General features: G+C 38.5%; 2 protein-coding genes across 2 annotated transcripts; one reads left to right on the top strand and one right to left on the bottom strand.

The window, feature by feature from the left end:
* Positions 1-17,010: 17,010 nt before the first annotated feature.
* On the top strand, positions 17,011-18,624 carry LOC141665498 (berberine bridge enzyme-like 8). Its single transcript, XM_074471485.1, has one exon. It carries the CDS (start codon positions 17,011-17,013, stop codon positions 18,622-18,624), a length of 1,614 nt encoding a protein of 537 aa, XP_074327586.1.
* A 1,238-nt stretch (positions 18,625-19,862) lies between these two features.
* On the bottom strand, positions 19,863-24,035 carry LOC141668877 (acetylornithine aminotransferase, mitochondrial-like). The gene is made up of 3 exons (XM_074475920.1): positions 23,492-24,035; positions 21,203-21,637; positions 19,863-20,634 (listed from the first exon to the last, which is right to left on the bottom strand). The coding sequence occupies exons 1-3, from the start codon at positions 23,900-23,902 to the stop codon at positions 20,110-20,112; spliced, it is 1,371 nt and encodes a 456-aa protein (XP_074332021.1). The 5' UTR covers positions 23,903-24,035; the 3' UTR covers positions 19,863-20,109.
* Positions 24,036-24,722: the final 687 nt, after the last annotated feature.

The raw sequence follows: 24,722 nt of genomic DNA, 5'->3' as shown, positions 1-24,722 counted from the left end.
TCTCTTGTATAGGAGATATCTAATCAGGATCAAGTAGAGCTTCTTTAATTTTCTTTGGCTCAATTTGTGAAAGAAAACATGCATGTAGACATTCATTTGCAGTTGCACTTCTAGTCCTTACTCCAATAGTTGGATCACCAATAATTGCTTCTCTTGTGTGATTTCTATCCCATTTTCTAATGTGAGTTTGTTGACTTGAATTTTCTGTATTTTTATCACCATTGGCATGACTTGCAGAACTTTCTCCTCTTTCTCCCCCTCAGTTTGTGCTATCAAATTCAGGTGTTTGGGATGAGCTTCCATTCTCATGATTCACTTGTTCAGTTGACTCTTTATCCATTATGTGATTTGTGTTGACTTCAGCTTCATCCTCAGAATCACTATCAATATTGAGATTTTCAAATCTAAGGGCCTCAACTTCATTTTCATCAAGGCATTCCAAGCATGAACACTTGTCATCATCAAAAGTTACATATGTGCTTTCCATAATTTTCTTTTGTTCTAGCACATAGACTTTGTAGGCAGTTTTCTTCAATGAATATCCCAAAACAATTGCTTCAAAAACCTTAGAGTCAAATTTTCTCACATATTCAGAGTTGTCTTTCAAAACATAACACTTGATTCCAAACACATGAATATGATTCACAATAGGATTTCTTTTAGATAAGATTGAAGAGGATGATTTGCCAAGATTCTTGTTAATGAGATATTTGTTTTGAGTATAGCATGCAGTTTTCACAGCTTCTTCCCAAAAAATTGTTGGCAATTTAGCATCTTGTAGCATTATTCTAGCAGCCTCCACTAGTGTTCTATTTTTCCTTTCAACAACACCATTCTATTCAGGTGTCCTAGATGGTGAGAACTCTTGAACAATGCCCTTGTCTTTGCAGAATTCAGTTAAAGTTGTATTTCTAAATTATGTGCCATTATCACCCTTCAACCTTTTTACACAATTCTGATCTTCAGCCTCCTTCTCAATCCTTCTGATGTGTTCAATTATGATGTGTGGATTTTCATATTTAGAATGCATAAATTCTACCCATGTGTACCTTGAGTAGTCATCCACCATCACAAGTGCATACTTCTTTCTTGAAATTGATAAGACATTTACTGGTCCAAATAAGTTTGATATGGATGTAAAATACATCCTAAAGGCACATTAAATGTCGCATTAATTACACATGGGCTTCTTATCTAAAAGTTCAATACAGACCTTTCTTGTCTGAACTCATACCAGACAAAAGACCACTCATGTAGACGAGGCCCACTAGCTGAGGTCATCAAGGTCCATGAACACAAGCTGTTCACGGACTAGGCCCAATACGGCTGGAAGAGCAGAGACATGTATTCTAAACGGACTCAAAGTCCTACACAAAAGGTTCTGGAACTCCTTCCTCAATAGGACTCCTAATCATCATCTAAGTTAGAGACTTGTCCACCAAGTCTCCCAACTGAAGTCTAACCCTACTCACCTCTATATAAAGGGCTCTACCCCTCAACCTAGAACCACATTTTTTGGCTTGATTCTCTACAACACGGAGATACGTAGGCATCTTGCAAGGACCGATAGTCCTGAACGCAAGAGCATCCATTAATACTCGATGCTCACTAACCCTAGCATTAAATACTAAAGTACTCAGGTTTTTATTCCACAACATTTGGTGCTGTCTGTGGGAAATTTACAACAACCATGGTGAACACACGGAACAGAAACACTAGTGGGACAAACACTCATATCCTATCGTGAGCAATCGCATCAGTGGTGGAAGTACCACAACACTCAACTTATGCCTCCACCCAAAGAGGAACCCTGGTAGGGGCAACTAAGGCTCAGCCACAAGGGACGAATCCCCCGACTCCTCAAGGGACGAATCCCCAACTTCAGCAGTTGCATGTACTTGTGAACCCTCAACCCCTTGGGTATGAGTACTCGACAATTGTGACTACTAACCCCCCTTTACGGGATGCCTCTATACCCCGAAGTTGGAGGGAGTGGATACTCTAATAGGAGTGAAGCACAAGGGCGGACGCCCCAATACATACGTGGCTTGGCTCCTATTCCGGAGGATCAAGAATTCTCTAGACTTTATACTGAAAGAGACTTCGAATCATCGGATGATGATGTCGCTCCAAGAAGGAGGTGTGCTGGCAAAGAGCCGATGGCTGATACTGAACAACACTCCAGGAGCACTCAAGGGACGAATCCCCAAGATGTTCAAGAGAGGATCAGGGCTCATGAAGCTGAGATCCAAAGGCTGAAGCGTTACCTGCAGACACAACAGACTTCAAGTCCCCCACTTGCTCCAAGACGGAGAGGTCTTCCCCCAATCATAGACCTGGATGGTCCAATACCAAGAAGGGAAGTTGCCCCAAGGGCCGATCCAGGTGATCTTATGCCCCTAGGAGATCCTGATGATCCAAACCCACCATTCACTGATGAAATAATGAATGCTCACATCTCAAGGAAGTTCAAGATGCTCACCATCAAAGCATAAGATGGTACTGGCGATCCTGCTAATCATGTTAGGATATTCTCTAATGCCCTGTTGCTACAGCCCGTGAATGACGCTATTAAGTGTCGGGCCTTCCCTCAAACCCTATCGGGTATGGCTCAAAGGTGGTACAATCGTCTGTCCCCAAATTCTATTGGATCCTTTAAGGACTTGAGCCAAGCTTTTATCAAGAAATTCATAAGTGGCAGAGTGCACGAGAAGATTTCAGCTTCTCTCAGGGGCATAATCCAAGGGGCAAAGGAGTCCCTGAGAGATTATCTGAATCGATTTATGAAGGAGGCTTTGAAGGTCCCTGATCTTGATGATAAGGTAGCTATGATAGCTCTACAGTAAGGGACTAGAGACGAGTTCTTTAAGATGTCCCTGGCTAAGCATCCTCCCAAAAGTATGTTGCAGCTCCAGGATATAGCCGAAAAGTATATCAAGGTGGAGGAGAGTATGAAGAAGACAACTGTGAACAATGAACCTACTGGAAACAAGAAGAGGAAGACGAATCAGGAGTACGACGCTAAGGACAAGTATCCACGAATTGGTAAAAGCTCTGACTCCTCCTCTTTTAAGAAGAATCAACAGCCAAGGTTTGCTGAGTATGCGAGGTTGAATGCCCCAAGGATCCAAATCCTTATGGAAATTGAAAGGATAAGGACTTCAAATGGCCGAAGCCACTAAGGGGAGACCCCGAGAAAATATACAAGATTCGGTACTACAGGTTTCACAAAGATGCTGGTCATGATACTGGCGATTGTAGGCAACTCAAGGATGAGATTGAGTATCTGGTCCGAAGGGGAAAGTTTGGACGTTTCACCAAGGGTGAAGAGGCCGGAGGCCAAAAGAGAGATAATGATTGAAGAGATGACGATAGGAGGGGTAATGACAGAGATCGCAACCCACAGCCCTGAGGGCCGGTAATCAATATGATCTCAGGAGGACCTACAGAAGCTGGTACTACAAGGAACTCCCGAAAAGCTTATTCAAGAGAAGTAATGAGCATAGTTGGAGAGCCATCTAAGCGTTCTAAGTCAGAGATGGCGCTTGAATTTGGTGACCCAGACCTTGAAGGTTTACAATTTCCTCAGGATAATCCTCTGGTTATCACTCCGATAATTGGAAATTATTCTGTTATGAGGGTCCTAGTGGGGAATGGAGCTTCCGTAAATATTCTGTTCCATGAGACATTCATAAGGATGGGCTACAATGATTCTCAGCTAACTCCATCTGACGCACCTATCTACGGGTTTAACCATATAGAATGCAAAGTCGAAAGAGAAATAAAACTTCCCGTAACTATCAAGGAGGAGCCCAGGGAGGCCAGATGGGTTCATAACAGGCAGCTGCCAGGGGCAAGATAGAAGGCTTAGATCAACCACATCCGGCCATACGCCTTGAGCGTTTTTGATTCCCCTATTCCAACCTATTGTCAGGTTAACAGGGCGCATCTCGTCATCGTACTCGTCCATCATTGTGGTAAACCTAGTGGATCCGTGATAAGCAGGCTCGGGGTTTTTCCATTCCTTCTTCTTCTTCTCCTCCGAGCTAGCATATTTCTTCTCCATGATGGCGAGCTTGCCCTCCACCTCATGAGCCCTAGACTCCCACTCCCCTGAGGAGATAGTCATCTGCTTCACAGAAGCCTGCAATGCATTGTAGTTGCTTATCATTTTGATAGCTTGACTAGAGGACGCCGTGAAATAAGCGTTGACCTGACAAAGAAAATCTGAGTTTTAGTATAAAGGGTCGAGCCCCCAAGGAGTGATCCCTATAATATTTTCCAAGTTCTAAGAAAAAGAGAACTTAAGCGAAAATTTACACAAGGAGAAACATACCTGATAGAGGGCTTGAGCTCCTAGCATCTCATCCTCGAGGAGTTTCTTACCAGAAGAGACGAATAAGAGGTTGGGGGAGTAATGCAATTTTTCGACCACTCGAGAGCAAGAGCCGGGTTGCCGAGAACGAAGTTGTTGGAAGGAATACCCCATCCGGGCTCGAAAGGGGTCTTGGAACTCCCGTTAAAATCCTTGGTACTCTTCTGGCCAGATCCTGACGCCTCGAGGAAGGCATGGATCTTAGGAATGTGGTTGGCCTTCTTGATGGCATCTCTGGACATCCTACCCGTAACAGCATCGCTCGGCTTGGCTTTGGCGTCAAGAGCCTCAACAACTGGAAAAAAAAGTAAAGAAATAGATGTAAGAATAAACTTGCAAAAAGTAAGGGAAAACAAGGATAAATACCCTCCATAGAGAGGCAGCTAAGGCCAGCCTCGACAAGCTTGACTTCTGTCACGAACTCCCAATAAGGGGTCCTCTCGTCATCGTCAATAAGGAGGTCTCGGGCATGAAGCTCGGCATTAGAAAGGTTGTTGGATTTTTAACGCAGCGGGGCATGGCAAAACTCTTTTACACATACAAAATCCAAATAAAAGCATATAAATCGTGAATAAAAATTCGAGGGATCGAATCTAACCTTTAAAAATAATTCGGAGACAACGATCAGAGATCCTTAGCAGTTGCTCCTCAAGTGTGAAGCACTCCACCGGTATCCACCAAGAAAACGATGTTAAGGAGGAGGAAGGAGGTGGAGAGAATTGGGTTTTCCAAACTTTTTGGGTTTTCGGGTTCGATGTTGGTTAGAATAAAATTAGGGTCTATAATAGTGTATTTATAGGCAAAATTTTCAGCTGAAATTTTCCCATAAATATTATTATTATTATCCCATTTATTATTCTCATTAATAATTAAAACACCTTTTAATCATTAATCCTTTTTCTAAACACTTTAGAAATAATTCTCTCTCTTGATTTAATTTCCAAAAATTAAATCCTTTAATTAATAATATTAAAAACTTTTCTTAATTGTTTTATAATCAATTAAATCTCATTTAATCAATTATTAAATTTGCCAATTAATTATTTATTTCACAAATAAATAATTATTTAGCCATTATTAATTAATTCCTCCACCATTAAATTATTCTCTTTTTATGGTGTGACCCTGTAGGTTCAATATTAAGCCGGTAGTAGAAATAAATAATAATAAAACTATTTTATCATTATTTATATAAATTCTCTAATTTATTAAATATGATTAATTAATTAATCACATATATTCTACATCGTGAGGGATACTTCTCAGCATATCGCGACTATCCGGATAATATGAATTCACTGCTTAGAATACCAAGAACCTGTCAGTGAATAGTTACCGTACAATAAACTCCTTCTACCCTACAATGTCCCGATTAAATACAAGGCATGGATCTCGTGTCAAGCCTATCTAATTCAATCACTTTGCTTACCATTTACTATGCGTAGTTCTATGCAAATTAGAAACTCCTTTCTAATTTCATTTACTCTGGCCAGAGATTCCTGAACTAGCATAAGTGGATCAGCCTTGAACATTCGCTTCCTTCACTGGAAGGGGTAGATCCTTTATTGATCATACACTATCTTCGTGTACAAATTCCTATACCCAGAAGAGCCCTAATAATTGTCCCTGGAGACTAAGAACTAAACCAAAGCATAGTTCAGTGTACACAAGATGACTATGATGACCTCAAGTCTAAGGATACTTGTACAACTATCACTATGTGAACAACTGCTGACACGTGAGTGAACTCCATCAGTTGTTCAGCTGTGCGAGTCATGTTCAGTGAACTTATTCTATAATAAGCACCTACATACTAGCTATAGTGTCACCACACAAATGTCTATGAGAACAGACATCCTTCATAATGAAGCAAACATAGTATGTACCGATCTTTGCGGATTATTAATTACCAGTTAGTAATCCTATGACCAGGAACTATTTAAGTTTAGAGTTATCATCTTTTTAGGTCTCACTATTATGATCTCATCATAATCCATAAAAAGCTTTACTCTAAACTATGGTATATCTTATTTAAACACTTAAATAGATAAAGCCCGTAATAAAAACAAAACAAGTCTTTTATTAATATCAATGAAATCAAAATAGATTACATAAAAGTTATTCCTAAATCCTCATACATGATTGGACTTAGGACATATTCCTTTCAATCTCCCACTTGTACTAAAGCCAATCACTCTGGTATCTAATACCCATCCTGTCATTATGATGATCAAAGTGACTTTCATAAAGTAGCTTTGTAAGTGGGTCTGCTATGTTATTATGTGTGTCAACTCTAATTCAATACAATACAAGAAATGTTACCGTGCTCCCACTAAACCTTTTGTAGACGCATGGTTCATCTACGTTTTTGATAAAATCAAACTCTTTGATTGTCTCATCAAAACGAATGTTCCATCTTTCGAGAAGCCTGCTTTAAACCACATATGGTTCGCAGTAGCTTACACACTAGGTTTTCATTTCTCTTGGAAAGAAAACCATCTGGCTATATGCCAGATCTCATAGTCGTAGTAAGCAGCAATCGCAAACAAAATCCGAACCGATTTTAACAGGGCTACAGGTAAAAGGTTTCATCAAAGTCAATCCATTGCCTTTGTTTGAATCCTTTTGCAAAAAGCCTGGCCTTAAAGGTCTCCACCTGGCCATCTGCTATAATCTATCTTTTGTATACCGTATACATAGATTCCATTCTGGATTTCATGGCACTATGCCATTTCTTTGAGTCAACACTACTCATAGCCTCATTATAGGTCACAGGTACGTCATCATTAATGATCGACAACTCATTGTCATTCTCAATGACAAGGCCATAATACCTCTCAGGTTGGCGAGACACTCTCCCTGATCTATGAATGGGCTGTTCCACAAAAGGTTGTTCAGTAAGAACAGGTGTTTCCACTTGATCCGCAGTAGTTTGTGCTTCTTAAACTTCATCAAGTTCAATTTTTCTCCCACTGTTTCCTTCAAGGATAAACTCCTTTTCCAAGAAGGTAGCATGTCTGGAGACAAACACCCGATGATCGGTGCAAAAGTAATACCCTAAAGTCTCTTTAGGATATCCCACAAAACTACATTTTACGGATCGATATTCCAGCTTATCTGGGTCAACTTTCTTGACATAAGCTGGACATCCCCAAATCTTAACGTGTTTAAGACTCGGTTTCCTTTCTTTCCATATCTCATACGGAGTTTGAGGAACAGATTTGGAAAGCACCTTATTCAGTAAATATGCTGAGGTTTCCAATGCATAACCCCATAGGAATACTGGAAGATTTGCATAGCTCATCATGGACCGAACTATGTCTAACAAAGTTCGATTTCTCCTTTCAGATACTAATCTGGAGGAGTCCACTGGGAGACTATACCATTTACTTTGAGATAATCTAGAAACACTCCATTAAAGTATTCACCACCTCGATCTGATCGAAGAGTTATAATACTATGTTTGGTTGTTTCTCCACTTCATACTTATACTCTTTGAACTTTTCAAAGGCTTCAGACTTGTGTTTCATCAAACACATATCCGAATCTAGATCTATCATCTATGAAAGTAATGAAGTATGAAAATCCACCCATGGCTTGCGTAGACATTGGTCCACATACAACTGTGTGTACCATTCCTAGCAAATCTGCAGCCCTCTCTCTATGTCCACTAAATGGAGACTGCAGTGCCACTATAAAGTGAGATTTTCATCATCCCTTTTCTTTTATTAGTTTGTTCAATCTGAAATAAATTATGTCACATACATACAGACCATTATTTAAAGTACCACGTCCATAAAGAATATTATCTCTAAGAATAGAACATTCATTATTCTCAATAATAAATGAAAAATCCACCCAAGTCTAACATGGGAATAATATTCCTCACAATCGAGGGAACAAAATAACAATTATTTCAAATAATAGTCTTGCCCGTAGGCCTATTAAATGAAACGATTCTACATCTACAGCAGCAACTCTTGCTCCATTTCCATCAGTAGAATCACCTCCTCTTCCTGAAGAGTCCTACTTCTCCTTGGTCCCTGCAACAAATTGCAGATATGAGAACCACAGGCGGTATCTAATACCCAAATAGAAATGACATATTCACTTCTATCATGAACATACCTGAATCAGAAGCAGTAGTCTCACTACCCTTCTTCTTCTTCAATTCTGCAAGGTAAACCTTGCAGTTCCTCTTCCACTGCCCCACCTTGTTACAGTGAAAGCAAACAACTTTGCTCTTGGGGTCTTCAGCTTTTGGTGGAACCGGCGTTTTCTCACCTACTTTCTTCTCCTTGGAAGAGTTCCTCTTCCTTTTCTTAGGATTGGAACCTTCACCAATTAGAAGAACAGAACTCTTCTTAGGGGGAAAATTCGATTTCGCAGTCTTCAACATGTTGTGGAGTTCAGGCAGGCTCACATCCAACTTATTCATGTGAAAGTTCACAACAAACTGCGAGAACGAACTCGGAAGCGATTGCAAGACCAAGTCTTGGCTCAGCTCCCCATCCATGGCAAAACCAAGTTGTCCAAGACGTTCAATCAAATTGATCATCTTAAGTACATGGTCATTCATAGATGATCCCTCAGACATCCTACAACCGAACAGCTCCTTCGATATCTCATATCGAGCTGTCCTCCCTGCCACATCATACAACTCTTGTAGATGCATAAGGATAGTGTGAGCATCCATATGCTCATGTTGCTTCTGTAGCTCAATGTTCATAGAAGCTAGCATGATGCGTTGAGCAACATTTGCATTATCTATCCACTTACGATACACAACATGTTCATCATTATGTGCATCACTAGCAGGTTCAGTAGGCTTAGGTGAGTCAATCACGTATTCCAGCTTCTCAATCCTGAGAACAATTCTCAAGTTTCGAAGCCAGTCAGCATAATTAGGACCGGTCAATTTGTGAGCATCTAGTATGCTCCTGAGTGATAGTGCATAAGACATAACGTACAAAGTAAATCTGTAAATGCTAAACACATAACAACACTTAGCAAATATTCGATTTCATTTCAAAACACTATATGAATCGGGTCTTTATTCATAAGTGGCTCCCACTAGTTTTCCTAATTTATTCAACCCCCTACGTGAAAAATTAAGCATTCATAATGCTAGTGGGAATAGGGATCCTACATTCCATTACACGACCCCGGCTGTAGCACGAACCGCCATGTAATGTTCAATAGGCAGACAACTCTTGTCAATTACATCTCATGTTATTCCCTAATCAAACTTTAGCCTCTTGAATAATTGAGTCTCGGCTGTAGCACGACAAACTCAATATTCTAAGTCAAGTCTAACCCAACATTCCGTACAGTTGAATCAATCCCCAAAGGCCCACGGCTGTAGCACGTACCGACCTTTAGATTCTTATTCAATGTACACATCTTTATGTAATAGACAAGTATTTCTTATTTCAAAATCAAAGCCCTCGGCTGTAGCACGAACCGACAATGATTCAAAAATAAGAACTACTTTCTACCATGTTGGAAGGCTATGACCGACACAAGCCCGTTGTATCATTGGCCAATTACTACTTGATATTATTTAATTTTAGAGGGATTATATTAAGTTACAATCATAATCATATTATAAAGAGATTCTTCCTTTTAAATTAAATATTTCAAATCAATAATCAGACGATTCCCAGATCGGGTGGAGCATTGTCAAGAGGCGTCACTTAATAACCCTTTCTTACAGATAGAAATCTGTTGTTGACAGAATCATCCTTTCTCTCATATCGAAAATTCATATTCAATTACGTGTTTCACAAACACAAGAATCTCATGATTGTATTCATAATATTGTTCTTAAGGTTATGAAACAATTTCACTATACTAGGTTGTCTAACAAACGCCTTATATTTATTTAAGTTCACCTAAATCTATCATCGCATGATAAACTAAGCATATATCACATATATCAACATGAATAAACATCAAGGTAGGCATGTTATATCATCTAGCACATTATTCTAAGCATTATACATCTCTATGTATCACATGAAGCATTTAAAATCAATTCAAACGATCAAAAATAGCTTTAAAACACTTCATGGAATATAAACAGTTCAAAACTTTTATATAAACTAAAATTGATCACTCCATTAGATCCGTCTCGGAAAAATGAATCCAACGGTATATTGCACGCCCAAAACGGAGTTACGAAACTCCCAGAAAATCAATTTTAAAATCAACAGAGGGCTGTAACGCATTACAGGAACGCGTTACAAGCCCTGTAACGCATTCCGGTGATGCGTTACACCCCTTTTAATCCATTAAAGGGTGTAACGCATTCCGTGAATGCGCCACAGGTGTGTAACGCATTCCCAGAATGCGTTACACCCCTATATTTTTTTTTTTTTTGTTCTTCAGCCGCCGTTGCTTTCTTTCTCGATCAGCGTGCCTGACTGTTCTCTGTACCTCTGTCCGTGCATCACAGTTTCAACAGCGGATAACTAAACATGCAGATGACAGATATATACATACATACAATTCATATATATATATATAATTATTTAATTACGAATTTTAATTGAAACAACTTCAAAAATTCATAATAAAAAAATCTATACATCATAAAATTATGAAAAAAATACCCAGACGATCTACAACACTTGTAAAATCCAGATCAACATTCAAAATTATTCTGAGAAACGATTTCTCATCAGACAAAATTAATCCATGATATAACTTGTAAAAATTATAATTAATTCATACAAGCACATAAAATTCTGAAATTTTTACCACAGATCTATATGCATACAACCTATGCTCTGATACCAATGTTGGATTTTTAACGCAGCGGGGCATGGCAAAACTCTTTTACACATACCAAATCCAAATAAAAGCATATAAATCATGAATAAAAATTCAAGGGATCGAATCTAACCTTTAAAAATAATTCGGAGACAACGATCAGAGATCCTTAGCAGTTGCTCCTCAAGTGTGAAGCACTCCACCGGTATCCACCAAGAAAACGATGTTAAGGAGGAGGAAGGAGGTGGAGAGAATTGGGTTTTCCAAACTTTTTGGGTTTTCGGGTTCGATGTTGGTTAGAATAAAATTAGGGTCTATAATAATGTATTTATAGGCAAAATTTTCAGCTGAAATTATCCCATAAATATTATTATTATTATCCCATTTATTATTCTCATTAATAATTAAAACACCTTTTAATCATTAATCTTTTTTCTAAACACTTTAGAAATAATTCTCTCTCTTGATTTAATTTCCAAAAATTAAATCCTTTAATTAATAATATTAAGAACTTTTCTTAATTATTTTATAATCAATTAAATCTCATTTAATCAATTATTAAATTTGCCAATTAATTATTTATTTCACAAATAAATAATTATTTAGCCATTATTAATTAATTCCTCCACCATTAAATTATTCTCTTTTTATGGTGTGACCTTGTAGGTTCAATATTAAGCCGGTAGTAGAAATAAATAATAATAAAACTATTTTATCATTATTTATATAAATTCTCTAATTTATTAAATATGATTAATTAATTAATCACATATATTCTACATCGTGAGGGATACTTCTCAGCATATCGCGACTATCCGGATAATATGAATTCACTGCTTAGAATACCAAGAACCTGTCAGTGAATAGTTACCGTACAATAAACTCCTTCTACCCTACAATGTCCCGATTAAATACAAGGCATGGATCTCGTGTCAAGCCTATCTAATTCAATCACTTTGCTTACCATTTACTATGCGTAGTTCTATGAAAATTAGAAACTCCTTTCTAATTTCATTTACTCTGGCCAGAGATTCCTGAACTAGCATAAGTGGATCAGCCTTGAACATTCGCTTCCTTCACTGGAAGGGGTAGATCCTTTATTGATCATACACTATCTTCGTGTACAAATTCCTATACCCAGAAGAGCCCTAATAATTGTCCCTGGAGACTAAGAACTAAACCAAAGCATAGTTCAGTGTACACAAGATGACTATGATGACCTCAAGTCTAAGGATACTTGTACAACTATCACTATGTGAACAACTGCTGACACGTGAGTGAACTCCATCAGTTGTTCAGCTGTGCGAGTCATGTTTAGTGAACTTATTCTATAATAAGCACCTACATACTAGCTATAGTGTCACCACACAAATGTCTATGAGAACAGACATCCTTCATAATGAAGCAAGCATAGTATGTACCGATCTTTGCGGATTATTAATTACCAGTTAGTAATCCTATGACCAGGAACTATTTAAGTTTAGAGTTATCATCTTTTTAGGTCTCACTATTATGATCTCATCATAATCCATAAAAAGCTTTACTCTAAACTATGGTATATCTTATTTAAACACTTAAATAGATAAAGCCCGTAATAAAAACAAAACAAGTCTTTTATTAATATCAATGAAATCAAAATAGATTACATAAAAGTTATTCCTAAATCCTCATACATGATTGGACTTAGGACATATTCCTTTCAAAGGTTGAGAATGAAGTGGGAACTATCAACTGGGCTACTAAAATCACATCTGAAGTATGCCCCCAGTCTCCATCCTTCCACTCAACAACCACAAAATTCTTGTTCCTATTGTGGTTTAAGTCATTGAGGAAACTGGTGTTCACCATTTGAGGGACGTGGGCTCTGTGTTGAATCACTACCCAACCAGGACGAGTCATAGGAGAAGCCTTCATCATGAAGATACTGCGGAACATCGTCACACTCAAAGGGATGCCTAAGTCATGGCATCTCACTATGAATAGAATGATGAAAGACCACCTGTTAGGATAAAGCTGGCATGGATGAATCTTGAGTTCATCTAGAAGCCTCGAAATGAAAGGGTGTAGGGGGAACCTTAGCCCGGAATTAAGGGCTGCCTTGAACACAAACAGCCTTTGGTGGAAAAGATTACAAGCCCTCTCACTTGGCTTAGCTCTACGAACCCTTAAGCAGTCGGGCCAGGAGTAAGTCGACTTAATCACCTCGACATCCTTCTCACGAAGCATACTTCGGTGATGGAATGCATCAGTACTAGGGTACTCGTCCGCCCTCTCATCCAACATACTCTTCAAATTGTTCGAACAACGGTTAATTGAGAAGGGGGAGACAAGAGCTATACCTTGGAGGGAGTGAAGAGTAGCCCTCTTATGCAGAGCTTTCTTCTCGGAGACAGAGGACTTGATTGTCCGCCTGACATTCTTGAAGAGCTTGAAGAAAGTTAAGAGCTTGAGAGATTTTGAGAATTTGAGAAGTTGAGAAATGAAGGTGTGAATGAAAATGAGCACTTCTCATCTTCTTTTCTAGGAAAAAGGTCACCTACTACATCAGGTCGTAAGTCTGCCTGGTTCGCGCTAGTAGGTACCTCGTTAAAAGAACACCAGAAATGGTGAGGAAAAATGATCAAAAGGCAATAAAAGACGAGATAATAAATGAAAACAGCGATGCAGGACACCGTTTATCGTATCAGTCTTCTGAAAAAAGCCTGGATGAAACTAAATACAAGTCATTAGCCTTAATTAAGGAACGATTATGTTAATCACCATGATTAGAAAAAATTGTAAAGATTACTAGAGCCATGACGGCCTCAACTTCCATGCGGGGAAGCTCCGGCCAACCAGGAAACAAATGGAGGCATTTTGTCCTACCAGGAGCCTCCGTATCAGAGCCATAACGACCACAACTTCCATGCGGGGAAGCTCCGGCTGACCAGGAAACAAACGGAGGCCTTTTGGCCTACCAGGAGCCTCCGTATTAGAGCCATGACGACCTCAACTTCCATGCGGGGAAGTTCCGGCCGACCAGGAAACAAATGGAGGCCTTTTGGCCTACCAGGAGCCTCCTATTAGAGCCATGACAGCCACAACTTCCATGTAGGGAAGCTCCGACCGACCAGGCAATAAATGGAGGCCTTTTGGCCTACCAGGAGCCTCCATATCAGAGCCATGACGACCACAACTTACGTGCGGGGAAGTCCCGACTGACCAGCCAATATGTTGAGGCCTTTTGGCCTACCAGGAGCCTTCGTAGTAGAGCCATGACGGCCACAACTTACCTCCGTAGTAGCCTTGGCCTACCAGCCAACAATTAAAGGTCTTTATACTCAATAAAAGCTCTTGTAGGACAGCCTTGAGGCCCTCAAAAGTTGCTCCAGAGGCCTCCTTGAGATGTCCTTTGGAGATTTCTTGAAAAGAATAACTCCCAGCAGAACCAAGTTTCGTGAAGACTAGAACGTCTACGAGAACGAGTTGGTTGGAGTGCAACGTCCCACAAGGGAAGTTTAGACAAATTTAATGGAGTACAAGACTTCCTATAAGGGAAAGTTCAGTGGAACACAGAGCGTTCAGCAAGAACGAGTACAGAACGTCCACCAGGATGAGTACAGAACGTTCGCTGTAACAGCCATAGCAGAGCCCTGAGGAACTCAAAGGCAACCTTGAAATTAATTCCATGGACAATCAAGGACAACAAGAGCATGGTAAGGTGTGTAGAAACCTAAAACTCTTAGTGAGAAGTTCAAAAAAAAGAAGAAGTAAGGGGCAGAAACCCCTGGTCAACCGCCTCCAGGCCAACCAAGAAGTGGTCGACCAAAAGGTGGCCGACCAGGAGGGTCTCCTCCAAAGTGGCCGAGTAGCCCACAATTTGGGGCATGAGGCCGAGCAGAGCCTCCTGCCCCAGGAGGTTCTGCTCAACCCCGATGCCCCTCTCGAAAATTTTGGAAAAAAATCGAAAAAAATAAATAAAAAATCAGAAAAATTTTACATTTTTTAAAATTTTAAGGATTTTAAGATTAAGCCCAGATTAGGGCCGATTAGTGAAATTAAGCTCATATTAGGGTCGATCAGTGTATATTAAGCGTAATTAACCCAAATTAGGGATAATTAGTGATTTGTATGATAAAATTAGCCCAGATTAGGGTCGTTTAACCCATTCACTCTTATAATTAGTGTGAATTAAGGATAATTAATGTCTTATGCATACTGATTAGTCTTAATTAGCCCTGATTAGGGTAGATTAGCCTCGATTAAGGCCAATTAGTGCATTATAGATTAAAATTAGGCTCTTTTAAGCCTAATTAGCAACTTGTACATGAAAATTAGTCCGGATTAGGGCCAATTAGCAGCTTTCACCCTATAATTAACCTTGATGAAGGTTAAGGGGTGATAAACGCTCGCTTTATAGTCCCGATTAGGACCGTTTAGTGTTGAACACCATTCAAATAGCCCCTACGAGAGCCTTAAGTGTGTATGCTCACACTAATAAGCCGTTATAAACGTGTAGGTCGCTCCACACTTTACGATAATGCGACGATACCCATGAAGGGCCGATACCCATGAAGGGCTGATACCCGAGAAGGGCCGATACCCATGAAGGGCCGATACCCGAGAAAGACCAAAAGTACCCTGAGTCACGAATAGACCATTATAACTTCCACGAAAACTCGAGCAGTATTCACGGAAGTTGGGGGCAAATGATATGGATGGAAAATACATTCTAAAGACACATTAATGTCGCATCTATTACACTTGGGCTTCTTGTCTAAAAGTCCAATACAGACCTGTCTGGTCCGAACTCATAGCAGACTCAAGACCCACTAGCTGAGGTCGTCAAGGTCCACGAACAAAAGATGTTCACGGACTAGGCCCAATACGGCTGGAAGAGCAGAGACATGTATTCTAAACGGACTCAAAGTCTTACACAGAAGGTTCCGGAACTCCTTCCTCAATAGGACTCCTAATCACCATCTAAGTTGGAGACTTGTCCACCAAGTCTCCCAACAAAAGTCTAACCCTAGACTCACCTCTATATAAAGGGCTCTACCCCTCAACCTAGAACTACGTTTTTTGGCTTGATTCCCTAAAACACAGAGATACGTAGGCATCTTGTAAGTACCGATAGTCCCGAACGCAAGAGTAGCCACTAAAATTCGAAACTCATCAACCCTAGCATTAAATACTAAAGTACTCAGGTTTTTTATTCCACAACAAAGTTCATGTGAATAAGTTGCAAAGGTGCACTTATGAAATTCACTGTTTTACTCTTGTGACTTGATTTCTTCATTTTTTTTCTTTTTGACAAGCCTCACAGACCTCATTCTGAGAAAACTCCAGATTTGGCATGTCTCTCACCAATTCCTTTTTAACTAAGGTATTGATTGCCTTGTAATTTATGTGAGAGAGCTTTTTATGCCACAGCTTCCTTTGTTCTTAAGATGCCTTGGTGTAGAAGCAACAAATTTCATCCTCATTTGCTGAGTCCAAGTCTACAACGAATAAGCTTCTTTTTCTTACTCCTTTCAAAGCAGTTTCACCAGTCTTTTTGCTGATAATTAGGCATTCTCTTTTCTCAAATAAAACATTGAATCCTCTATCTGTATTAAATTAATATTTTTGACTAAAACTTTAAAAAACTATTTATTGTCAAAATAATCAAAATAAAAAGGTATTTTTGGCCCGCCAAAATTTATTAATTTTTATTATTTTGGTTCGTCAGGGGAAGAAGGTGTTTCCCCGTTAATAACTAGAGTATTGATTTGTGAGGTAGACTCGAGCAGAGTTACTATTCCTTGTGATGGAAGTCTCTATATATATCATCCACATTTACATTCAATCCCAACTCACTTTCCATTCACAAGTCTACAAGAATGGAGCTCCCTACTGCACAAATCTCTCTATCTTTTCTTATTGTCATTTCCACTCTCTTATTTTCATCATCAGCTTCAAATTCAGATGAATTTGTCCAATGTGTTGTTAAATGTTCCAAAGACTCTGCACCCGCAATCACCAAACTCATTTTCACCCCTCGAAACGCCTCATACACTGCAGCCTTATTATACTCCGTCAACAATCTCCGTTTTGCTAGGCCAACAACTCCGAAACCTCGAGTCATTATCACCCCTACTACCGTATCTCAAATCCAATGCGTCATCTACTGTGCCAAAAAGACCAATCTCCAAATCAGGATTCGAAGTGGTGGCCATAGTTTCGAAGGCCATTCTTATGTTGCTTATGTCCCGTTTGTAATACTTGATTTACGCAACTTTAATTCAGTCAAGGTTGACGTAGCTAGTGCAACTGCATGGGTTGGTGGGGGTGTGACAAATGGTGAACTATACTATCGAATTTCTCAAGCTACGTCAGATTATGGTTTTCCAGCTGGTTTATGGGCCAACGTTGGAGTTGGAGGACTAATTAGTGGAGGAGGATACGGAAAGATGAGACGAAAATACGGACTCGCTGCTGATAACACAATCGACGCGATATTAATTGATGCCGACGGGAGAATCCTTGACAGACAAGCAATGGGAGAAGATTGGTTCTGGGCCATTCGGGGTGGTGGCGGTGGAAGCTTCGGTGTCGTAGTAGCTTGGAAAATAAATCTAGTTCCGGTTCCAAAAATAGTAACTGTTTTCAGAGTATTCAGAGATTTGGAACAAAACATGACAAACATATTTTACAGGTGGCAATCAGTGGCACCTAGGTTTCCTAAGGAGCTTGATATAAGATGTAATGGACAAGTTGTATTAAGTGAAAACAGTACACGACCTGACAGGAAGACAATGGTGATGGATTTTGAAGCGTTGTATCTCGGCCGAGTTGATGATCTTTTAGAAGTGATGCAACAACAATTCCCTGAGTTGGGATTGGTTAGAGAAGATTGTTCTGAAGTTAGTTGGATTCAAGCAATGGTATTTTTCACAAACTTACCACTCTTTTCACCACCAGAGTTGTTACTTAATACAACAATTTTGCCCCGGATCGATTTCAAAGGCAGGTCCGATTTCACTAAAGAGCCGATTCCTATAGAAGGGCTCCAAGGAATATGGGATTTAATGTTTCAGCTCCCCAACGGAACCTCGTTTTTACAGTTCACAGCATTCGGGGGACGTATGAGTGAGATTCCAGACAATGCATTGCCATTTCCGTATCGAGCTGGATACCAGTATATGCTTAATTTATATGCATTGACGGATGTGGATGAAGCGAACCGGTTGCAATGGGTAAGAAATATAGTTGCATATTTAACACCTTATGTCACTCGGCACCCAAGAAGTGCATATGTGAATTACATCAATTTTTGGATGGGTATCAATAATCCCATAGGCAACACAAGCTATGCTCAAGCAAGAAGATGGGGTAAACGTTACTTTAACAGGAATTTTCTTAGGTTGGTTCGGGTAAAATCAATGGTTGATCCCAGTAACTTTTTTCGCCACGAGCAGAGTATCCCAGCAATTCCACTGTACTCTGATATGTAGAAATGACAGTGCCATCTGTCCGAGTCTATGAAGTAGCATGAATGGAATTCAGATGAAAAATAAGTGTGGAAAACGTAATGTGTTTACTCGGGCATGCGTTTCCGTATGTAAAAGTTTGGTTATATCATATATATGCTTTCTACTTGTGGAATATTTAACCGTTTCTTCAGTTGTTTGATTAAAAATGCTCTTCGTTGTAGTTATCTCATGGGACTCTTAAGTTGAGATACAATTAACACCACTAATAGACAACATAAAGCAAATGCGAGTATATATTTCCCTACGACTTCACATATTTGCAGGCTGCCAGCACCCAAGTATAAAATTACGTCTTTCTTTGTCTTCTCTTAACAAAGTTTTAATAAAATCTATTTTTAAAATATGTACGAGCTCGTTTAATTTATCTATCCGAGTATCCGGCTCGCCATGTGTCCCTGCTTCTTTGCTAATAACAACTTATAAGTTGAAGCGGACTATGCCTATGCAATGATGAGTCTCATTATTTTGTACCCAGTAAAGTTGGGCAGGTTGTTACCAGACCACGTTATTGTACAAATAGGTAGCTGGGAGTGGGAGTTATAACACAATGATGCATGTACACAATGATGGATGTAAAAGATTAAGGCTGAGAAAATTGAGATCCAACACAAAAGCTAACCTGGTCATAACAAGAACTATGCGGAAGCTGCCTAGAAAATTAAAGAGCAGTAGGGAAGGTAGAAATTAAAAATTAGTAATGCCACCAACTCTTGACTTTGGGATGAAATGATGCGAGACAGCTTCATTGCTATTGGATCATTTATGTACTAGACTTGTCTAATGCTCTACATTTTGTTATTGCGACTGATAACCACCGTAGAGAGCAACTCCATCACTAGTTAATTATCATATGTGATGTGAATAAAATAGTTCTCGTTATTTTATCCGTCATAATACCTAATATTCTAATCAAGAATAATACATTAATAATAACTAAATATTATTTAATCATGTAGCTGAATGGTATATTGAATTGGTAAATTTTAATATTTAATTATAGAAAATTGAGTTTAAAATTAAAATGAAGATATATAACAAATCAAAGTTGTTTAATTATGTAGCAGCAGGAGTCCAATTGGAGATCGGTCTTTTATGCCAAACAAAGTGAAAAAATTCTAATTTATTAAGTAAGGAATTGAATTCGAAATTGGGATAGACCCAAATTTGATAACAAAGTAATATTATAAGTGAAATTTGTTTCCTTGCAACTTTCCTGATATATCAATGAGACAGATAGAATCGCTATAACCTACGAGCTCACTAACGTTTTGTTTAGCACTTGCAATGTAAGATTACCGGTGAATTATTGTAGGTTAACCTTGCTAAGGTTCTACTATCCATTGTAATACATGCCAATCTGAAGTTGTAATGTCTATGACATTAAGATTTGTATCTATCGGTGCCTTGCAAAAAAAATTCTTAATGACTCGTCTATTACAGGATAATCTAATCAAGAGCTGGTAGACATTTAAGCAAAACCTCGGCTGCATGTTCCAGTTCATCTTCGGATATTATCAATGGTGGTACAAGCCTCACAACATTTCCTTTTCCAGCAGTTAATATTAGAAGACCAGAATGCAGGCATGCATCTACAAGTGGTGCAGCAGGTACATCCAACTCTATACCAATGATAAGCCCCAAACCTCGTACTTCTTTGACGTGGGAGTTCCCTCCTAATTTTTGTACCAAAAGTTTCATGAAGTACTGACCTTTACTGGCTACTTTGGCCAGAAAACTTGGATTTGATATTGTATCCAGAACAGCGATTGCAGCGTTGCAAACAAGCGGTCCACCGGAAAAAGTGCTACCATGATCTCCATAGCTTATAGCCTCTGCAACTTTTTCAGTCACAAGTACAGCACCGATGGGTAGACCTCCAGCGAGAGGCTTCGCAAGAGTCATAATATCAGGGAATACATTGTAGTCTTCGTGTGCCCAAAGATAACCAGTTCGCCCCAAGCCACATTGAACCTATGACAAGATATGCAAGAAACGTTGACAAATCGAGTTGGTAGTCCTTAAAACAAGGTGTTCATGAGTTATAGCTTTACAGTATTACACTTAAACATTTACTGGTTAGAAATTGGCACAGTTCTGTGGTCTATATGATCCTTCACTTTCCCAAACAAAATAAATAGTGAGAAATGCTCATATATGTGTCACATATAATGAATTTGAATGGAAATCTGCATAAAGCTGTAGTTTATTCACTATAATTCTTTAAGGAGTAGCGTTATATTTAAATAGAAACCGCTGGCATTTTCTCTAGCACACTTGTTTCCTGACAAAATATCTCTTGTAAGATCAATGTTTGCTATAATTTAGCACTGTAAGGACTGTTATTTAATCATCTGCTCATAAACATGTTAACATATCGTGAACTATAAAGTATTAATATATCTCAGGAAAATCATATCTTTGAACAAGATATGAACCAAGAAAGAAAATATGAGAAAAAAATATATAACAAAACTTAGACATCACATCCTAGGAAGTGATAATCAAATGCAAACATCGATATATTGCAGAGCAGTTGTACCTCATCAAAGACTAGCAGAGATCCAGCCACATCACATGCAGCGCGCAGAGAATGTAAGAAGTCCTTCGTTGCACTGTATATACCACCCTCACCCTGAATGGGTTCCACAAAAACTGCAGCAATGTTTCCAGACTGGATAAGTTCTGTTGCAGCTTGGGTATCACCGTACTCTAAGAACGTAACTCCAGGCATAACAGGTTGAAAAGGTGTCCTGTACTGCTCTTTGCTAGTCAGCGCAAGAGCACCCATAGTCCTACCATGGAAGCTATTACTAAATGATACAAAATCAGAGGGTGGATGCGTCTTATCGGGGTGGGAAACCTGCTGGAATTTCCGAGCAAATTTAATGGCAGCTTCATTTGCTTCTGTTCCAGAATTTGAGAAAAAAACACGATCAGCAAAAGAGCAGGATACCAGACGTTTTGCTAGCTCCACCTGCATAATACAAATAGAATGAGTAGGTTGCTTAATACTTGCAAACAAAATTCTTAACATCAAGCACCGGAAAGATGAAGTACACATACTCATAAATCATAACTCTAAGGGGTTGGTGGACAAAATAATTGAATTCCAAAGTAATTCACAGCAGTAAGAAATCAAATCAAGGTGACTGTCAATCTATTACTGATACAAAGACACGGAACTGTTTGTATATCAGTGCAATGTCGGATGGGCAATTACCCATCATTATTAGAATATTAGTGCTTGATAAAATAATAATAAAAAAATCTTGCTATTACAAAGAAAGCATGTTTGGCTTGTGATGATTCTCCTAAATATATACAGTACTACATGCATGTCAATTAAAATTATACTTTTGTTCATTGTTCCAATAGGGGGCACGCATTTCCTGATCTAAAATAGCATTATTGTTCCAAGTAAATTCATTGTTGTTATGAAACATCTCTAACTCAAAGAAAATTTACTTTGAACCTATAAATCATCCATACAACTCTTAAATATAAAAAGCATCTGTAGATTAAAACAGTGTAATATCAAGATTTGGATGAAACTATAATTCCAAGTAAGGTCACTCATGAGCACCTACCCAAAAGAAACATCCACAAATCTGCAGATAAGTAAGCGAGATGCAATACTTTGCGACAAACTCCTTGAAAATATTATGTATTCCATGTTATACTAAATGTACATACACAGTACAAGTAATGGTCAATAATAACTGATGAGTTTTGTTCATTTCCAAATCAATTGGGACTATTATCGTTGTAGGTTCAATTATTATAGCAACTGTAACTAGACTATTAGAGAACAAAAAATAACTTCAGCACTTCTGCATTACTAAGAATGTGGTTAGTATGTTTATATTATAACATGAAAGGTACTGAAGGGGGAGTAGGATTCTTAATTGGTATTCCGCAGCCGAATTTGTACTATTTTAGGGTTTTAAAACATGTTCTCTATCCTTCTATTTCTTTTCAAGAATTAATTACAGATAAGATGTTTATATTACATAAAGGCAATAACATGTGTATCTCTTTAGTTTTTGCACTTCTCTTCTCAAGTGAAATAGTTTTTGTGATAACAAAAAATTAGTTTTTAGAAGCAGTCTGGCAATGGTACTGGGTTTTGGGTGGATCTGGAAAAACGGTTAAAACTTGATGACCTGATCTCAACCTCCCCAAAAAACTGGGAGTCGGCGGTCATTCCAAACAAATAGAGCTTTTAGTATGAGCTGAATTCGAGTCAACTTCATAATAGGCTCCGAGTTCTTGTAATCAGAAAAGATAAAAAATTTAACCAGTCAAGATTCAAACAATTACTAGCCTCTAACTACTAGCCAACCGGTAAAACTTCATACTTAATTCATTCCACTTCTTATAACAGCCAATGAAACAACAGTTAACCAAAGTCCGCCTACAAACAATTACTAGCCTCCTGCTACTAAACAACCAATAAAGCTTCAATCTTTCTTTATCCATTTTACTTCTTAAAAACCCCAAACAAACAATTAACCAAATACAAACAATTACTACCATGTACCAAACCAAAATTAAACTACATTTATCAATCAAACAAGAATTAACCACATACAAACAGTTACTAATACTAGCCTCCTCCTACTACTAAATGCACGATAAAGGTTCAAACTCTATTCATTTTATTCCCTATTTTCACCGAACAAGCAACAATTAACCACATACAAATAACTACTACCCTAAATCAAACCCAAAGTCAGCTACATTTACCCCACACACACACACATTTACAACATTTACATATAAAAAATCTTAAACTTGAAATTTTCAAAAAAAAAAAAAAAATACCCACCTGGGGAACAGTGTAGAAAATATTGCTAACATGAGTAAGAGTATTAGCCTGTTGAGTAACAGCTTGGATCCAATCAGGATCACCATGACCAAGTGCATTCACAGCAATTCCAGAAGTTAAGTCCAAATACTCTTGCCCCTCAACATCATACAATTTACAACCTTTGCCACTGCAGAACACAACAGGAGTTCTTGCATATGTTCCCACAATCACCTTTTTATCACTCTCCATTACGTCTTTGCTGCTGCCTAAAACATCATCTGCTTTTGTACTGACTGATTTAAGGGTTTCAAGACTGTTGGTAGTGCAATACACGCGCCGCCCTGAGATGGTGGGCCATAGTGGGGTTTCTCGCCGAAGATTGGTTGTCGGGAGGAAAGTGTTCGTTAGGGAAAAATGAGATGTTGTCATTGTGTTCGAAAGGGTTGTAACAAAGCAAGTAGTAGCAACTGTAATTTGAAGAATGATGTTGTGTAAATGTAAAATGTGTAAATATGCAATGAGAAGAATGTATGAATTTTCTGTGTTATTATGAATGTATGAATGTTCAATTAGTTTGTAACCGTTTTTCCGATGAATGTATGTTAGTTTTTGTGTTACTTTTAGTGTTATTATTAGTCTTAATTTTAGTGTTATTGTAATTGAATTTATAAATAAATAATAAATAATAAATACTTGATTAAAATGATCATTATTTAGAAGTCATGGGTGACAATACATGGCCAAAATAGATTTTAACCTAGTGAACAAACTAGGTTTTCAAGCAAGAGTCATCTTGTCAACAATCAAGAGTTCCTAACCGGAGAAGCATATATCTTCCGCCCACATCTTCTTTCCTCACAAATGAACTTCACTCTTGCACCAAAATTCCTTAGTTGTTTTAAAGCTTTCATATGCACAATTGCATGTTTCCTCATAGCAGCCCTAAATGAAGCATCATTGCAGAAAATCAACCCAACTCAAACTGGGGATCTCCCATATCTGTTTCTTCATTAAATACGGAATATTTAATCATCTCATCACCATCACTGTTATTTGCAACCATTCTCTCCACATCACTGCCACCACAATCACTGAATTCTTCTTCAAGATCAATGGTTTGATTTTCAGTTATGTATCCACTCATACTGGGAACATCAAAGTCACAGTCACCAAATCCCCCATCTTGGATGTCATCACCTTTAAGTGGTGGAGGACCACCATTTTTCCATGTAGTAACATTTTCATCTGT

This window comes from Apium graveolens, chromosome 6 (genome assembly GCF_009905375.1).
Source record: "Apium graveolens cultivar Ventura chromosome 6, ASM990537v1, whole genome shotgun sequence".
Classification (NCBI taxonomy): Eukaryota; Viridiplantae; Streptophyta; class Magnoliopsida; order Apiales; family Apiaceae; genus Apium; species Apium graveolens.
Note: the sequence above shows the minus strand (reverse complement) of the source record. Positions and strands in the feature narration are given on the sequence as shown.

Bases quoted from the DNA above. Each gene is read 5' to 3' on its own strand.
- LOC141665498 (XM_074471485.1), top strand. From the start codon at position 17,011: ATGGAGCTCCCTACTGCACAAATCTCTCTATCTTTTCTTATTGTCATT.
- LOC141668877 (XM_074475920.1), bottom strand. From the start codon at position 23,902: ATGACAACATCTCATTTTTCCCTAACGAACACTTTCCTCCCGACAACC. The intron at 21,638-23,491 runs GTGGGTATTTTT...TGTATTATGCAG, and splicing joins TTTTCTACACTGTTCCCCAG to GTGGAGCTAGCAAAACGTCT. The intron at 20,635-21,202 runs GTACAACTGCTC...ATCTTGTCATAG, and splicing joins CTCTGCTAGTCTTTGATGAG to GTTCAATGTGGCTTGGGGCG.